This window comes from Mirounga leonina, unplaced genomic scaffold (genome assembly GCF_011800145.1).
Source record: "Mirounga leonina isolate KUSES-001 unplaced genomic scaffold, KU_Mleo_1.0 Mir_507, whole genome shotgun sequence".
NCBI classification, from domain to species: domain Eukaryota; kingdom Metazoa; phylum Chordata; class Mammalia; order Carnivora; family Phocidae; genus Mirounga; species Mirounga leonina.
Window position 1 is genome coordinate 2,437,354 of NW_023270789.1, and position 18,425 is coordinate 2,455,778.

At 46.6% G+C, this 18,425-nt stretch overlaps 1 protein-coding gene across 1 annotated transcript in view; it reads right to left on the reverse strand.

Moving 5' to 3' along the window:
* Positions 1 to 12,620: 12,620 nt before the first annotated feature.
* MAN1A2 (mannosidase alpha class 1A member 2) overlaps positions 12,621 to 18,425 on the reverse strand; it is a 217,360-nt gene continuing 211,555 nt past the window's right edge. Inside the window, exon 13 of the mRNA XM_034990197.1 lies at positions 12,621 to 12,959. Coding sequence (XP_034846088.1) covers positions 12,806 to 12,959 — 154 coding nt within the window. The 3' untranslated portion in view covers positions 12,621 to 12,805. The remainder of the gene's footprint in view (positions 12,960 to 18,425) is intronic.

Here is an 18,425-nt window from a genome sequence, read left to right on the forward strand (position 1 = left end):
GCAAGCATGCAATGACACTAAATCGACCACCGTGTCTGAACCCTGGCGACCTAGGAGAATGGGGGTGCCAACAATTCTAATGCCAGACCTCACTCACAGATTGGTTTAAGTTTTAGAAGCTCCCAGGTGACTCTAATGTGATCTAGTATTAAAAATTAGAAGACCCAGTGTTAATATAATGAACAGATAAAGACTTATTCAAAGATCAGTAAGAAAAAGTCCTGCGTTCCAAAAGAAGAATGGGCAAAAGACAAACATGTTATTTGTTGGAGAAGAAAGACAAGAAATCCAAAAGAAAATTCAACTTTACCATTAGCCAAAGAAATGGAAAGAATACATTTATTAAACATGTACCATGTTCCACCTAGCTTGCAATATCGTATTTAAAGCTTGCAACAATTCCGTGATGTCTCCCCATCCTACAGATGTACAGATGTACAGATGTACAGATGAAGAAATCTGAGGCCAAGGTCACAGAGCCTATAGGGGGCAGGGTTGTAACCATCCCAGCAATCTGCCCCCACAAACTGCATTTGAACCAACATACCATGCTTAATCTCTCCGGCGAGGTGCCTTTTTTTTTTTTTTTTTTTTTTAACCCAACAAGTAGGAAACATCAGGAAAGTCTACCTCTCCATGTTGAAGAAGACAAAGGGAAAGGAGGGATTTTGCCCACTGCTGGAGGACTTGTCAATCAGTACAACCTCTCTGAAAAACCGTCTGGCCATATGTAGAGCCAGTCTTAACAGTGCTGAGGCCCTTTGACCCAGGACTTCCACTTCTAGTAACCTGGGAATAAGTACAGATGAGGACACAGGACCTTCCAGGTAAAGCACAGTCCTAACTGCATTCCACGAGATGAGAAAGCTGGGGCTCGGGAAGATCAGTACTTTGCCAAGGGGACCCGAGTCACCAGACAAGGGGTTGCCACGCAGGCTCTGAGGCCTAGTAGGTGTGGACGGGTACCTCTCACGCGATGGGCCAGGACACAGCAGACCGTCCAGGGGCCATGCAAGACTCCTGGCACAGACAATGTGCAGACCTGTTCCCTGGGCAGCACTAGCCAGGGAGTCTGTGGGTGCTCGGGCAGGGCCGACTCCCCACACTGACCTCTGAACTCGGAGGCCCCACTGGACCCAACCGCTACCTTCCACACACCCCCAGCTCAACTTTACCTGCCCCCCCAAAACCCCCAAGGCAGGGTCATCCCAACCCCTCTTGGGGCCTGACTAATTCTTTATCCAGCCCCCGTGTCCCACTGGATATGGGTACCAACGGTCTCAGTATCTACAACAGTGTTGTGACGCAAAATGGCTTCTCAGTAAATACTGGAATAAGTGACTGTGATCAAATTTGGATTTGCAGAAAAACCTTTTTTCCTCTCAACATTCCTTGGTTTTGTGAATGAATGGGGATGACTTTCACAGCTTTTGCTTCTGAAAGGGCCTTTAAGAAGCTGCGTGATGTTCCTTTTTTTTTTTTAATTTATTGAGATGAGATTCACAGAACATAAAGTTAACCACTTAAAAACGTACAATTCAGCGGCATTTAGTAGATTTACAATATTGTGCAATTAGCACCTCTACCAAGTTCCAAAACATAGTCTCCATCCCAAAAGGAAGCCCCCTACCTATTGGGCCACCAGTCCTCATTGTCCCCTGCCCCAGCCCCTGGCAACCACCAATGTGCTTTCTGTCGCTATAGATTTACCTGCCCTGAATATTTCAAATAAAATGAACCATATGATAAAGAAAAAAAAAAAAAAAGAACCTGCATAATGATGTTTTCCCTTTGTATTCCTGTGGTGACCATCCTAATCCTTCCAGAAGCAATGGATGGCCCTGGGCTGAAGCTGGGGGTTGGCGGCAGACACAGAAGGGCCGAAGGGAAAGGCCACCGATAATAGTTCAACACATTTTCTTCCCAGATAATGGTTTATTATTGTTATTGCTGTTTACCCAAGGATGCCAGCGAAGATGCAGCCAGCTAGCCGCTGAGCATTCTGTAGGCACCACCACCCAGCAGTTTTTTGAGTCCTGGAGGGCAGAGTCCCTGGCTGGCTGCTATCTTAACCCCCAGCACCTGGCCCTGGCCCAGGGGTGCTGTTTGATCACCTGAGACCAGTGACAGGAGAAGTTAAATGTTTAATAATTATTAGCTATCATTCTTCGGTGACCCTTGCCCAGAGCTGGGTTGGCTGCAGGGCGGCGCATCAAGGACTGGTTTGATGAACAGATCCTCACTGAACAGGCCCGCCGGACGGAGAGCCAAGCCCCGTGCCTGGAGGGTTGTGACCTGGTTTCCAAGTTATGTGACCTTTGGAAGTCCTTCACCTTCCGGAGTGTCAGGCTCCTCATCTACAAAATGGCTGCAATTGCGGATCAGGTAGGCACTTCACTATTCTTAGTAAGGTGACCTGGTTTCATCTCGATTCTGGCGTTTCAGGGCCTGCGACAGGCCAGAGGGTAGATATGTGGCAAATATAGGCCTCCCTCGCCCCCCTCAGATTACATACTGCTTCCCCATCAGACTCACGTCTGTCTGGTAGCCATACTTTACAGTCCCAAATCAGATGACGCCGTATGGCCAAGAGCCAGGACACTAGAAATCCGGGTCTCCAGCTGCCATGCCTCTGCCTTGTCTGTGAGTGCCGCACACAGCTCGACAGGGTCTTCCGAGGACAGCTGTGGTCACTGCCTGCCCCACCCCCAGGCCTGCCTGAGCCCCAGCAATGGGCACCCCTCGGGGCTCACCTGGCAGATGGCACTCCCCCGGCCCTCCCTAGCCCCCCCCTCTCCCTTCTGTCACCAAGGTGATGCTGGGCATTGGTCTGCAAGAGTGGAAAGCAGGTGCCTGAGCTCTCCCAGGTCCATTAGTTGCTAAGTGGCAAGTTGCCTTGCAGCCTGGAGCCCGAGGTGCAGGCAGACCCCCGTGGACCCCGGGGAGGGCAGCTCCCTCAAAGTAGACTTGGAGGCCTCCAGGTTTGCTGGCCTGGCTCGGTCCCCAGGGGTGCTGGCTGCCCCAGCTCACTTGAAGTGTCCAGCCAGCCTGCAGGGGAAGTCTGGCTGGAGAGACCCAGCCTCACGGCTCCAGCAGGAACTTGCAGAGGCAGGGAACGTGGTCTTCTGTAAGGCGGTCCCGTAGCCCACCGCCTGTCCCCAAGCGTTTCCACTGCTTGCCAGCCACAGGATCTGGAATTCATTTTTGAACTCATACAGCACTCCAGACAGCAGTCTCAGCCTCAGAGAGACGAAGAGGGAGGATAAGGATAGGATTTGTGGCAAATACTTGTCTTCGCATGAACAAGTTCACCAGATTCTTCCTAAGGAACTGACAAACGGAACTCAGATTACTTTGATTATAGCACACGTTCATCAATTATTTCTTATATGTCAGGCATAACGCTAGATGATTTCACAACGACCTCTGAGGTGAGAACTATTTTTATCTCCTTTTTCTAGATGAGGAAATTGAAACCGAAAGAGGTTAAAGAACTTGCCCAAAACCACAACTGTCAAATGTCAGTGCTGGAAGGAACCCCAGTGATCACTGGTCTAAATCTCATCTCTTACAGATGAGGAAAAGGAAGCCCTGGGAAGAGACACGTCTTGCCCAAGGTCATTCCGAGCTGGAAGGTAGGTGGTGAGCAGAGACAAAGTCCCCAGGTCCAGCCGGCTGGCGGTTGCGCTGTGGGCAGCCAGGATCTGTCCAGGAGCCCCAGGCCCTGGTAGAGCCAGATGATGAGTGAGGATCCCCAGGATCCATACTCCCTTTTTCATTTAAATAACGAACTTTGCGGAGCTTAAGCTGGGCACATGGCTGCGGCACCAGAAACTACATTTCCCATGTGCCTTTGCGGTAGGTGTGGCCATGTGGCCACGTTTAAGCGGGCAGACATGAACGAAAGCACCTTTGGGTCCCTTCCTAAAGCCCAGCTGCAGGCCTGCAAGCCCTCTCCCCCCTTCCCGCTGCCTAAGAGATGGCGACACGTGGGGCAGTTGCCTTGGACGCACCCGGGTATGGAGCCTCTTGTGGAGGGTGGAGAGCTGCCCTGCTACTGGTCCCCGGAGGGCCTCGGTGCGCAGAACTGCCCCCTCGGAAGAAAAGAGAGTCCTCTTGGGTCTCATGCAAGTGATGCGATAGACGCTTGCATATCCATCTCCGAAGGCGTCTGCGCCCCTTCTGCCCTGAACTAGCTCCAGGCTCACAGCCGATCACGGGCCGGTCTCATCCTACGACGGTGCCCAGAAGGGGAGAGCCTTGGTGAGCTGCAGGGATGGGCTCCACGGCTTCCCCTGCAGCTCTGCCTGGGACCGGTCCTGAGAAGAACTGCCCCTGACTGCACTGAGTCCAGTGCCACGGGTCCTAGAGCCTCAGCCCAGAGGCTGGCCCACACACCCGGGAGCAAATGGAAAGGCCTCCCCGTGCCCTGGCGTGCTCCAGAAGCTCCAGACAGAGCCTAGGGCTGCATGTTCTTCTGCAGCCTTGGCCTTCCCAGCAGCCAACAGCGCCTCACACGGAAAATAAGCTCAGGCCCTAGGTGATGGGGAGGAGGATGAGAATGGGCGAGTAAAGCAACAAAGGGTAGAAGCCTCCCTCCTGAGGTGGGCCTGCCTGGGGCGCCATCACCTTCCTGCCCTGGTCCAGAGGCAGCAGGATTCACTTCTCTGGTTTCTTCGTTGCGTATCTTAGAGTCTTCCAATTCAAACCCAGGGGTGCTGATTGAGCACCTGCCAAGTGCCAGGCACTTTTCTAGGCTCTTTGGGGTGACCGGAGTGGATCAAGCACAGCTCTTGCCCGTAATGGAGTACCTGGCTTGGAAGGACCGAGAGACAAGTACCCAAGGGAGGACCCATCCAAGGTGAAACAGCCACAGGGGGACCAGACCAGAAGCAAACCGCATTTCAGGGAGCGCTGGGAGAGAAGTGGGGATTCTGCCTGCCCAAAGCTGCAGGTGCAGGCGTGGGGAGTGTGGGGAGTGTGGGGAGTGTGGAGAGTGTGGGGAGTGTGGAGAGTGTGGGGAGGGCGTTCAGAAGATTTCCTGCAGAGGTGACAAGTGAGCAAGGCGTGAATGATGAGCAGTGTCCCAAAAGGGTTTGGGGAGGGAGGGATTCCAGGTAGAGGGGAGCTGTCTGAGCAAAGTCTGGAGCAGGGGCACGAAGACCAGGCTTTGGGTCATGGAAGCAGAGCCGGGGGGGTGGGGGCAAGGTCAGTTGTCCGCCACGTGGTTACCTCTTATTTTCAGCTTCGTGAGAGCTGACCCTCCCCTAGGCCTTGAAAGCAAGGAGCTGAGCAGACCTTGCTGTTCTCTTGCTGTTTACCTTGGAGAGCCATTTATCTCTTTGGGCCTCCGGTTCCTAGTCCATGAATGAGGGGCACTGACTGGGCTGTGGTAAACAGCCAACGAGCCATCACAGGAGGAAGCTGTGTGGGAGGTGTGTCTGTTGTCTTTGGGGACTCAGGTGTCAGGCTCTGCTCTGCCCCAAGCAACTCCGGCACCTGCTGGGCTGGCTGCCCGGCTCCCCAAGGTCCCACCCCTGGGGCCTGGGGCTCTCGGTTCTCTGTAAAGGTGAAGTGCTGCCATCAGCCAGGCCCCTGTGAACATTTCCCACCAGCTCTTCCACCTCTTCCCAGGCACAGGTGACAAATGTCCCCTGGCAGCTGCAGAGAGAAAGAGCCTTTGATGAAGGGGGGCTGGGAGGGGCTCAGTTTTATTTGTTGACTATAAAAATGTCAGCTTCTTTGGGCAGCTTCTTGAATCAATATTTGCTGTTCTGAGGCTGAGTTCAAATGCTCAGTAATCCACTTGGCCTGGCCTCTTCCTCCGTCACCTCACTCACGCCCACAAAGGTTTGGCAGGGCCCCTCGCTGCCCGGGACGGGGAGCCTGCTCCCTGCCCTCCCACGCCAGCCCTCAGAGGGGCTGCCCCTGCAGCTCTGGCCTCCAAAGGGAGCTCACTGGAAAGGAAGTTTCCAGGAGAAAGGTTTTCTCTGTGTTTCATTTTGTTCATCTCAAAAACGGGCAGAATAATAACATCTGCTTCTCGGTGTAACGTAAGAGCAAATCAAAGAAGGGCTGTGCAAGTTTTTGTCAGCTGCATCACGATGTCCTACAATGATGACAATGAGGATGGTGAAAGCCATTCACCGAAGATTTCCAGGTGTCTTCCGCTGTCGGGTGACCTGACGGTAGATTCTGCCGTGCTTTCCTTAGGAACCTCCCCCCTGGCTGCTAGTTCTCAATCTCTAGTAGCCACCGCCGTAGGCTTCTTTCTGTAAGGACCCCGAGAATGTTAGTGGAGAAACATGGGGCTCTGAAGGTAGATGGAGCTTGATTCTCCACGTGGTGCTGTGTGCCCTTTGGCCAGTTACTTCACCTCTCTGAACTTCACCTCTCTGAACTTCAGGTCCGTCTGCAAGATGGGTCAACAAGGTTTACCCTGCAGAGGTGTTGTGGGGCTTAGAGATAGCGTGCTTAGAAAAGCTGGTGGGGCACCTGGCGCTTAGTGGTGGCTTCACATCTGTTCATTCTCCTCCTCCGTGGTTGGTGCCTCCCAGTCTAATACAATTCTCTCCCTCACACATGGTCCATGCGCTAAGAAATGCCATCCTGGGCGTCAGGCTGAACAACACCCTCCCGAGACACCATGAGGCTACTTTGCTGGCTTATGAGAAACTCCCACTGTAGAGACTGCTTTTTCAAGCTATTCTGTCCCTTGCCTTTGTTTGGTGCCTGATTTGGCTTGGCTGCCAGAGTTGGCAAGACGTTCCGTACCTGCAGGGTATAGGGCACAGCCATCCTCCGGGGGCAGGTGGAAGACTTGTGTCTGAGTGGCCTTAGGGTAAGGGGTGCAGATCGGGTCTGACTCACACGGTGCCAACCCCCGGGCTCATAAACATCAATGCAGAGGGCCACAGGGCCCCCAGACTCTTCCTACCCATTGCTCTTGGCCGTGAAGCTCTGCCAACGTGGCCCATACCTCTGAGGAGGCATCATGGGGGACAGTCCCAAGTGCTGGAGGCAATAAAAATGGTGTAGTTATTTCAAAAAACTGGAAGTTTCCTTAAAAGCAGACATACAGGGGCACCTGGGTGGCTCAGTTGGTTAAGCATCTGCCTTCAGTTCAGGTCATGATCCCAGGGTCCTGGGCTCGAGTCCCAAATCCAGCTCCTTGCTTGGTGGGGAGCCTACTTCTCCCTCTCCCTCTATCCCTCTTCCTCTGTCCCTCTCCCTGCTCATTCTCTCTCCCTTTCAAATAAATAAAATCTAAAAAACTAAAAAATAACAGCAAACATACATTTACCCTAGTTTGATTATACAGCAAACAACAATAAAGCCACATTGTTGCCCTTTATTGTAGTTGAGATGCATTTTCAAATGTGTCTTTGAAGATTGAAGTCACAGAGGTAAATGGCTGAGTTGGTTATTCAGGGAGACTTGAAAAAGAATGGTCTTCAATTTCATATTCCCCTGCCCCCAAAGGCAATCATTCTTCACATCTATTAGTTTTTTCTTTTAATTTTTTTTTAATATTCAGTTTTTCAGATTTTCAGTCTAATTAACTTCTCACTATGGAAGGTGAGAATTTAGGTCTCTTTAACCAGAACTGCCACCCATACCAATCATCTCTCCCAGCTGTTCTTCCAAGGCAGCTCTAGTTCATTGTTTGTTGGATATTTAGTATATACAGTGTTACGACTATACCCTATTAATGGCTGAGCCATGTCCTCCACTATTATTATTTGTCATTTCTTACACTACTTTGAATTTTCATGTAAGTTCATTGTTTAGTTATTTGTTTTCATCTTAGCCCAGATCCTCTAAAAAGTAGAGTCTGAAGTGCAGATTAAAGTGCATCAGCTTTATTTGGGAGATGCAATCCAGGTAAATGAGGATGAGGGAAAAGGAAGGGAGGAAGAAAAGGTGGGAAAGCAACACAAAGTGGTGTGTTAGTGCGCTCCGTAGCACAAAGAGCCACCAGGAGACAGAGCAGGTTGCTGGACGGGTATGTTCATCTGCACCTGTGACTTCCCCAGATGAGCTGACAGGTGAAACTGTGCCCCAGTGTCCTCCATGGAAGAGAAGAACAGCGAATTTATCTGCCTGGCTCCTTCTTATCTCTGTTTTCTCATTCCCTAAAATCCCCCCCCCCCCGCCCCCGTGAATCTATTCCCTTGCACTTCCAGGTTGCATTATCCAGTGCCTTCACGGGCTGCCAGATCCCCCAGCCTGGGATGTAGTGTTTCACCCAACACCGGAAGTGATGAGAGGAAACAAAGCCTGGGAGACCGGCTGCTTGGCCCGGAATAGCAAGCAGAGGCTCACAGAGCTTGTCTGATACAGTTTTCCATATATGTATGACTAATGCAACCTTGCTCTCAGCTATCCACTAAAACTCCCCTCAATCACTCAAACACATCAGGTTCTCTATTAGTTTCAACGCCTGGAGATCTACCTCTCGATGCTTTTAACCTGCCTCACTCAGGACTGACACATAGCTGCTGTCCTAAAAACTCCTTTCATTGTCATTTGGAGGTTTTCTTCCTGCCTCCATTAAGATGGGACTCTGGGGGCACCTGGGTGGCTCAGTTGCATAAGCCCCCGACTCTTGATTTCAGCTCAGGTCATGATCTCAGGGTCATGAGATCGAGCCCTGCATCTTGGTAGGGCTCCATACTCAGCTGGGAGTCTGCTTCTCTCCTTTTCCCTCTGCCCCTCCCCTCCAACTCACTCCCTCTCTCTGTAAAATAAATCTTAAAAAAAAAGATGGAACTCTGATTTCCCGAATCTCACATTTCCTCCTTCTTGATTTACACCCTGTTTTGGTAGAAGACATCAAAAATGGAGAGTAGTATGCGTAGGGTGCATACTAGTTCAATTTGGGTGTTGGTATTAAGCCTCAGCCTTAAGAGGGCCAAAGAGCCAGATGCATACTCCAGCATAATGTCTGGCATCCGTGAGTTTGTGATAATCCATAATTATGTGACCTTGAGAGTTACCATCATATATAATTAGTGCAAAAATGTCAGTCATATGAATAATTATGCCATTCAGTTTATTGTTAATATTAGAATATTCATTTTTGAGAGTAATCACTTTAGACATATTTTGGAGTGAGACTCTTTCTGTGTACTTTGTATGTTTTAATTCCATAAATAAGTCTACAATTATTCTAGAAATAATAAATATGTCTAATATAAATGTGTATCGATTATTACAAAATTGAAATGCTACCATAATTAACGAGTAATTTTACATATAAAAACAATTATTAAAAACAAATAGCTAAATATATAGGAAATAGAATGTCAGTTGATATGAAGAGTAAGAGAATGAGTTAGAAGGATAACTATAAGAAGAAATTTATGAACCCAAAATGTCAATAAAAAGTTAAATACTGCAAGAAAGAATAATAGAGCATGATTCAGATCATTATAGAATAGCTCGATGTAGTAGTACTCATAACACTGACAAAATAAACTTTAAGAACTATATTTAGCTTTTGGTTATTTAATTCCACTTAGGACAAAGGTATTTCAAGAATACTTGTTATGGCTTTTGAGGATGTATTTTGTCTCCTCAACATTTCATAAGAAGGAAAAAATCCAAACCATATACAACACCATCCACAACAAATCATCTTCTATCTAAACATAATACATAATGTATAAAAAAGAATTTTTTTTAGAAAAAAATGAGGTAAACAAAACGCATTTTCTTTTCACTTATCAGATTTCAAAGTGGCAGACATCATAAGAGTGCTTTAAGATAGGTTCTCATAGTTTGTAGTCCTTAGAGAAAAATGTAAACAATATACTTGTTAAAAGAACTGAATAGACTGACATCAATTTTCAGTAATCAAAGATGATGTATTTTTGGGATTTCTTCAAGCAATGAATTCCAGATTGAAAAAAAAAGAACTACGATACTAAAACCTTACTCCTCATTGTCTCCTATGCAGACAAGGCATTATGGGTAATCCTTCTGATCTTAATATAATAATGCCAGATTTCTTTGGATTAATATTTTCATGGTGTACCTTAATCCATTTTATTGCTTTTAACATTTCTTATCCTTATATTCCAGTAGACTCTCCTGACAGTATCATATAGCTTAATATTTTTGTTTTTTAAAATCCTGGCTGACAATCTTTGCTTTTAATTACAGTGTTTAGTTCATTTATATTTAATGTAATTGTTGACATACTCGGGTTTAAATCTGTCATCTCTTTATTTTTTATTCATCTCAAATGATCTATGTGATCATTTTTCTCTCCTTTCTGTCTTTTATTACATTAATAAATGTATGTATTTAATAAATATATAATATTTAATAATAATATATAATAAATAATATACATAATAAAATTATATATATATTTATCATTTTTTCCTTCCATTCCACAAGCTTTTTTTTCCTTTTTAAAATTACCCTTAGAATTTACAACAGGGGTCTTTGACTTATTAAAGTCTTCCATAAATTCATTATTTCTACTTCCCAGATATGGTATCGTATTGTGATTAATAAGATATATAAATACTTTGATCTTCATTCCCAGCTCCTGGTCAGCATTCCTAAAGCCCTTTTTAAATTCCTAAGCAATAAAGGTGCTAGGAACACCTTCTGTCCTAATATTTGGTCTTTGATTCTGGTTCCTGACACAGAGTTCCCATACCCCTTAGAATTTCCTGGGTGATAGAAACATCTTTTGTTCTAATAAGGTGACTCTTGGTGGGCTCCTAGATGGCTTCAGGATGGGAAAGGGTCACTAAGACCAACAAAAGCTTGGAACTTTCAGTCCTACCCTCATCCTCCAGGGAAGGAAGCAGGACTGGAGATTGAGTTACTAATCAATCATGCCTATGTCATGAAGCCTCAATAAAAATCCCTGAGCTAGGGGGTTCAGAGAGCTTCCAGGTTGGTGAACACATCTATGTGCTGGGAGGGGGGTGCACCACAACTCCACAGAGACAGGAGTTCTTGCTTTCAGGACCCTCCTGGACCTCTCTGTGTATCTCTTCATCTGGCTAGCATCTGTATTCTTTATCATATCCCTTATTACGTAATAAACCAGTGAACATAAGTGTTTTCCTCAGTTCTGTGAGCCACTATAGCAAATTATTAAACCTGAAGAGGGGGTTGAGGAACCCCTGATTTGTAGCCAAGTCATACAGAAATGTGGGTACCTGAGGTCTCACGCTGGCTCTTGGTATGTGAAGGGAGAACAGTCTCGTGAGGCTGAGCTCTTAACCTGTGGGATCTGACTCCAGGCAGATGCTGTCCGAACTGGATGGAATCATAGGACATGCAGCTGGTGTTGGAGAATTGGTTGGTGTGAGAAAAAAACCCACCCATTTGGTGACCAGAAGTGATTGGTGCAAGTAGTAGCCAAAGGAAACAGTAGAGGAAACGGTTGTGTTTTTCCTCTTCATAAGGTAAGGACTTTCAGGAATTAAACTACTTAAAGTTGCTTGTCAAGGAATAAGGCTGGGGCATGGGAGCGGGGACAGGCAGTCTAACCAAGAGAAGGGCAAAACCGATAGAAGACGCGTTTATAGAACAGAAAGCCAATCTCTAGACTGACAATAGAAAAATCACAGCGAAGATAATCAGTGACTTTGGAATCCCAAGCAAAACATTTTGCACACATCCTTAAGTTGTGTATTAAGGATGTAATTGCAACTCTATTTTAACAGAATTACAGGCTGAAGCAAAAAGATAATGGGCCGTTTTCATCAGTCTTCAACAGAAGAGAAACTGCATGACTCTGGAATTGTTTTGTCATGTACTTAGAGGAGATGGTCAAACAGATGGAACAACAGCTATTACCTATAAAAGATGGCTTGATTTTTTAAAAATGACTTAATCTTGTAGGTGTCAGGTAATAATCCCAACTTAGCGGGATCAGCTCACACCCACTGGTTGATTGCACAGAAATTAATTCATTTGCTCGACTCTGCTGGAGAAGTAACCAAAATGAAAGACCTTAAGAGAACAAATTTTCTTTTCTTCTTTTCTTTTCCTTTTTTTATTTTATTTTTTTTGAGAGAGGGAGAGAGCACACACACACACACGCATGCACGCACGCACAGATGCGCGTGCAGAAGGGAGGGATGGGCAGAGGGAGAAGGAGAATCCCAAGCAGGCTCCATGCTCAGCGCAGAGCCCCACACAGAACTCCACCCCCTGACCCTGAGATCATGACCTGAGCCAAAATCAAGAGTCAGACACTTCACCGACTGAGCCACCCAGGCGCCCCAGAGAACAACTTTTTCTTAAATTTTGCCTATTTCTTTTTTTTTAATTTTATTGTTATCTTAGTCACCATACAGTACATCATCTGTTTTTGATGTAGTGATCCACGATTCATTGTTTTCGTATAACACCCAGTGCTCCATGCAATACGTGCCCTCCCTAATACCCATCACCAGGCTAACCCATCCCTCCACCCCCCTCCCCTCTAAAACCCTCAGTTTGTTTCTCAGAGTCCATAGTCTCTCATGGTTCCTCTCCCCATTCCCCCCCTTCATTTTTCCCTTCCTTCTCCTAATGTCCTCCATGCTATTCCTTATGTTCCACAAATAAGCGAAACCATATGATAACTGACTTTCTCTGCTTGACTTATTTCACTTAGCATATTAAATTATGCCTATTTCAAAGTTCCTCCTTTCATTCTTCTCCAGGGAAGATGCTGAAATTGCTGCACACGCAATAAAATCTTAGATACAGGTGAAAATTTATAGAAGACTCTGTTATTCTGAAATCCAGTTCTGTTACTTCATTTCCATACCTGTTTATCCAAGGTTTAAAAAAAATAGAGCAAAAATTTGCTTTCCTTATGAAAATATTCCGACAATACAAAACTTCCATTGGTGGACTGCTTCCACAAAATAGCATCTTCATCAGCAACCCAATCTTCCAAGCAGGAGTTGAAAAGGACATGAGCATTATCGGAGTTACTATAGAGAAAAAAAAAGATTAATCATTTGGGAACAACGTCACCATCAGTGGTACCCCGGGCTGGCAAGGAGACCCTAAAATGAGCTTTCTCACCCAAACTCAGTTGAAAGTGAGCATCTGTTTGAATGACAGATATATTGACCACAGGAATAGTCTAGCAGCTTGAAGTGCTAACAAATTCTTCTTCCTGCATTATAATGCCAGACTTTAAACATCGACCTCTAAGTCTCTTCGTAATAAAAGTTACATTAATAGGTAAACTTTAACAATAACATTTCTGCTTTAGTCGTGTGTCTCAGATGGTGCGTTTTGGCTTCGGCCAAACACCGATTGATGTTAGCTTGGCCATTTTGCAAGCATCATCTCCTCAGGAGGTAAATTTTTAAAACCTTGCTTATCTGAAAATGTCCTTATTTGAGCCTCATGCTTGACAGTTTGGCCTAATGTAAAATTCCAGGTTGGACATCGCTTTCCCACAGAATACATTGGAAAGCAATGATCCATATGTTCTCTCTTCCAGGGTGACGTTCGGGAAATCCAAACCCATTCCTGATCCTTTTAATATGACTTGTGTACTCTGCCTCTCTTTAGAAGCTCTCCAGGTTTTTTTGTTTGTTTACAATGTTCAGAAATGTCACCGTTTCAGAGAGGTACAAACCCCTTTACAAAAAGAGCAGCAAGATGAGTGGGAGAGGGTGGATGGAAACAGAGGCTGGAGTCAGCCCCATTCTCTTCCACTGACTCCCTCTTGTCACCCAAACAAGTTCGCACCTGCCGGCAGAAAGAGAAACCAGCCCACACCACGCAGCCCGGCTTCCTTGTGCTCACTGGGGAGTGATCTCGGGCAAGCCACCTCAGTTTCTGGGTCTCTGTCTCCTCATCAGTAAAAGGAAATGTTAAAATAAATCCCGCCCAGCCTACCGAAATAACAGGATCTCCTATTATTTTCAGGTGAGGTGTGAAGAACTTGGGAGAGCAGGGACTTGGAATCAGCCAAGCTTGGTTCATGTGGGAGGAATTTTTATTGCAGTAACAGTGGAATCGGTAGTTTTTAAATACTGTGTGTGTGTCTCTCAGTCCCTAGTGTTCTTTTAGTTTCTGAGTGAGCACAGCTTCAAATGACAATTGCCAAGAGGTAGGTTTTCAGCGGGGCGACTGGACATCCCCCTCCCTTGATGGCAGGATTCGAAGGCCCGGACTGCCTGGGGCACTAATTTTGTCACTTGTAAGTGAAATAAGCTCAGTCTCTCTCAGTTCCAGAGGTCTTGATGTGGAGCTCAGAATTCTGGCCTGGTTTTGGCACAAGCACTATGCTCCCCGGGCTGAGATCAGAGGCCTGTGTCTGTCATTTGGACTGGAAGGGCATGGCCATTGCTGGCTTTCTGTCGGGATGACGGAGATGACTTTTTCATCTCCCCAGCCGGCCCCTCCTGTCCCCGGTCGCTGCCGCAGCCCCAGCTCAGGCCCACGGTGTGGTGAAGCTTCCTGCCCCCGCCCTGGGTGCATCCTCCGCGCTGGGCAACCTCACCTTCCCAAAGCTCTGGTCTGACCCACCACTCTCTCAGGGTAAACCCCTCAACGGGGGCACCTAACTTATGCCATAACCTTTAGTCTCGCCTGGCGTCAATAGCCCATCACTGTTTTAGTTGAACCTGACCATCCCTGTCATTCCTCATTCCAGGCTTTTAAAAAGAAAAATTAACCAAGTTGTTTCCTTTATTACATATTTTTCTGTCTCGCCACATTTGGAATGTTCGCGTGCTATTTCTATGCTTCTAGTGGTTCCCTTCAAAGTTTACTGTACATATTTAACCAAAAATCTTATGGCTGAGCTTGACTTTCCTCCCCATCCCATTTCTCCCTCTCCGAACTCTCCCAGTGCTGTTCAGAACATTTAACTCCAGGGAAAAACATATTTAGAGTTTATTGATATAGTGACACTTGCTTACTCTTTTTTCTTGCATATCACACCGTCCTGTTGGCATCATTTTCTTCCTTGAAGTTCATTCTTTAGAATAGTTCTCTTGGTGGTAAATGCTCTCAATTTTGCATACTGTAATCTCTCAATTTTGCATCCTGTAGATACTTGGCCTTTATTCTGGAACAGCCCTCCCCCCTTTTATTTAAAGATTTTATTTATTTATTTGACAGAGGGAGAGAGACAGCAAGAGAGTGAGCACAAGCCAAGGGAGGAGGGGCGGTGGGAGAGCCAGAAGCAGACTCCCCGCCGAGCAGGGAGCCCGATGCGGGACTCATCCCAGGACCCTGGGATCTTGACCTGAGCCGAAGGCAGATGCCCAACCAACTGAGCCACCCAGGTGCCCCTGAACAGCTCTTTTGCAGAGGGCACAGATCTAGGTGGACAGCTCTTTTCGCTTGACCCAGTATGGTCAGTCTCCTCACTTCCGTTGTTCTGCTGAGAAGTTGGCCTCCTTCCAACTGTCCTTTTCAAGGGATCCGTATTTTCTCTCTGGTGACTTTCAAGGTCTTCTCTCTGTCCTTGATGCCTTGCCATTTCAAAACGGTGTGTTTAGGCATGGATTTGTTTTTAATTTATCCTGCTTCCCATATGTTGCGAGTCCTGGACCTGCGGGTTCATCGGTGTTTTGCATCATTTCTGGGATCTCCTCAGTATCAACCGCCTCTGCTCCATTTTATCTTTATTCTCCTTCCAGAACTCCAATCGGGCATAATAGGCCTCATTCTATCTTTGATGCTTTTAACTTCTCTTTCTTTTTCCCCATATTCTTATATTTCTTTGCGGCGCTCTGAATAAATTCTCTTTCAATGTGTCATCTCCTCTTCTGTTTAATTTAGTGAATGTGATTTTCATTGCAGTGGTTACACTTTTTATTTCTAGAATTTCCATGTCTTTGTTATTCAGATCTGCCTGTCATTTTTGTGGCCCTTCTATAGTAAACTTCTCTTTATAATTGCATCCTTGCTGGGGATGAGACAGGAGGAGGGGGTCAAAGAATTTCCATTCACAATGGAAATTTAGAAATCCTCAGAACAAAATGACGGCATAATCACCACATTTTAAAACTTGTGCAACGCAGCATATGTGATGTTTGGAAACTTTTCTACCCGAAACACTTGCCTCAGAAAAGAAGGAAAGCTGAAAATTAATTAGGTGAGGCTCCCCTCCACGAAATTAGCAGAACAGAAAGCCCGAAGAAAATAGAAGGAGGTAAATAAAGATAAGGGTGGAAATTAATGCAATAGGAAACAAAGAAAAAGGGAATGAACAAAGCCCAAAGTTGGTTCTTCTGGAAGCATAATCTATACTCACTGTCTTACACCCACAATTTGGTTTTTACCCCATTATGCTACTGGTATTGCTCCAGTGAAGGAGGTTCTATAATTTCCTATAGGCCAAATCTAAAAGACCTCTTGGTAGTCCTCATCTACTTGGCCTTCTGCTTGGCCATGGTGTTTCTGACTAGTCCCTAAAGTTCAGATCCAACTGTCTGCTCAGTGTCTCCACTCAGGTACATCTAACAGACACTTGGAATTTGGTATGCCCAAACCTGAGCCCCTGAAATCCCCGCCCTGAGCCTTACTCCTCTTGCTATTTCCCTATATCGGAAAGGTCAACTCTATTTTTTGTTCCTCAAACTGAAAATACTCCATAAGTCCTCCTCGCTTCCCTCCTTGACCTTTTATGGCCACAATAATCTCTTCAACACACATGTCAGATGATCTGAGTCCCTGTTCAAATCCTCCCGCGGCCTCCCATCACCCTTAGAATACAATCCAAACTCCTCACCTGGCCCCTGCTTGCCTCTCCACCCACCATTCCCCTCATTCACAAAGCTCCTGCCACCTGGTCATCAATCACGTTCCTACCCCAGGGCCTTTGTGCTTGCCGGTTCCCTCTGCCGGGGATACTCTTTCCCCCCCCCCCCCCGAGCTCCCAGGCTCACTCTGCCACTTCATTCAGGTCTCTGCCCAAATGTCTCCAACTCAGAGAGAGCTTCTGTAATGCTGTACTTGAAATGGAACACACAGTCCTCCCCTGCGTGCACTGAGCTGTGTGTCCCCTGCACCTTATTTTAATTTGTAACACTCACCATCGCCGACATGGCAGTATGTTTGTCCCTTCATTGGCTGGTGTCTTTGGCCCATCCCCACCTAGTGGAATGCATACAAAAGCCTGGGACTTGATCCGTGCTGCTCACCACTGTACTCGCAAGGCTAGCACAGTGCCTAGGACACCTTGGAGCTCAATAAATATTTGCTGAATGTATGCATGAATGATTAAGGGAGGGAATAAATAGATTGGGATAGGACAGAGAGACGGTGCAGAATTGGGGGGGAGGGTTGTTTTTACTCTCTAATGCCTTCTCCTTCAGAAAACCTTCCTGATTCCCAGCTGTGGGGTCTTACCCTCACTGTCCACAGCATGTCATGTCTTTTTACAGTATTTAGTCCACCTTGCAGTCTGGATGTGTTTAGACTGGGATCTTCTTGAGAACGGGGACTGACCTCACTCACCTCCGCACCCCTGGCACCCAGCCCCATCCATGCCATATAACAGATGCTCGCTCAGTGCTTGCTGAGTTGAACAAAACCCATCCTAGCTACACTAACTCTACTTAAAACTGTCTTTTGTCTAATTGTTAGCCGAGTCACCTGCACCAAAACAAGCCAGATCTAAAATTTACTGACAAAAAGACCAGATGGGATAAAGCCCTTTCCAGGGTGATTTTCCTGATTCAGATCATCCTGAGAGCAAAGTAGAAATGACAATATAGTGATAGGTCCTTGAGGCCAGGGACTAAATATAACAATCTTTGTAAACCCTCCACTAACTCAGCACTAATGATTACAAAATGTGCTTTCTAAATAAACAAAGGTTGCATGAATGAATTGGACAAAAGCTTCCTCCTTCCCTCTCTGTTTTCTTTCTTTTCTTTTTTTTGTTTTTTTATTTGCAAATTGTCTCCAATGACAGTCTCCAGGTCCCCTTCAAGCTAGATTTAAAAAAAAAAAAAAATGTAGCTCCTTTTTAAGTGGAGGCTGTTGGTTCTTAAGCCCAAAGTGTGAGCTAAGGGAAGCTTCACTCGCCCTGTGGCTAAGGGGTGCTGGGTGGCTCTGCCCTTTGCATCTTCTGCTCTTCTGACGTTGCTGGGAACCAGATCATCTCTTCTGGCACCTCCTGGCTCCTGGAGGGGCCACAGAGACCCCAGACTCCCTAACTTACTTTGCAGCAGACTGTGCTGGCCGGCGAGCACCTGCCGCGGGCTCTTGAGGGCGCTGGTGGTGGACCTCTCCAGACACTCTCCCCCGGGGCCCCACAAGCCAGGGGAGCTGAGCTGATCTTGACCTGCACTGGGCTGCCGGGGAATGGGGGTGGAGGAAGAAGGAAAAGACTAGAGCAAGGGAGGAGTAACCTGTGCCCTATAAATCACAGGTATTTGCCAAGTGGAAAAATACCCAACCCTCAGAATGTTTCATTTTAC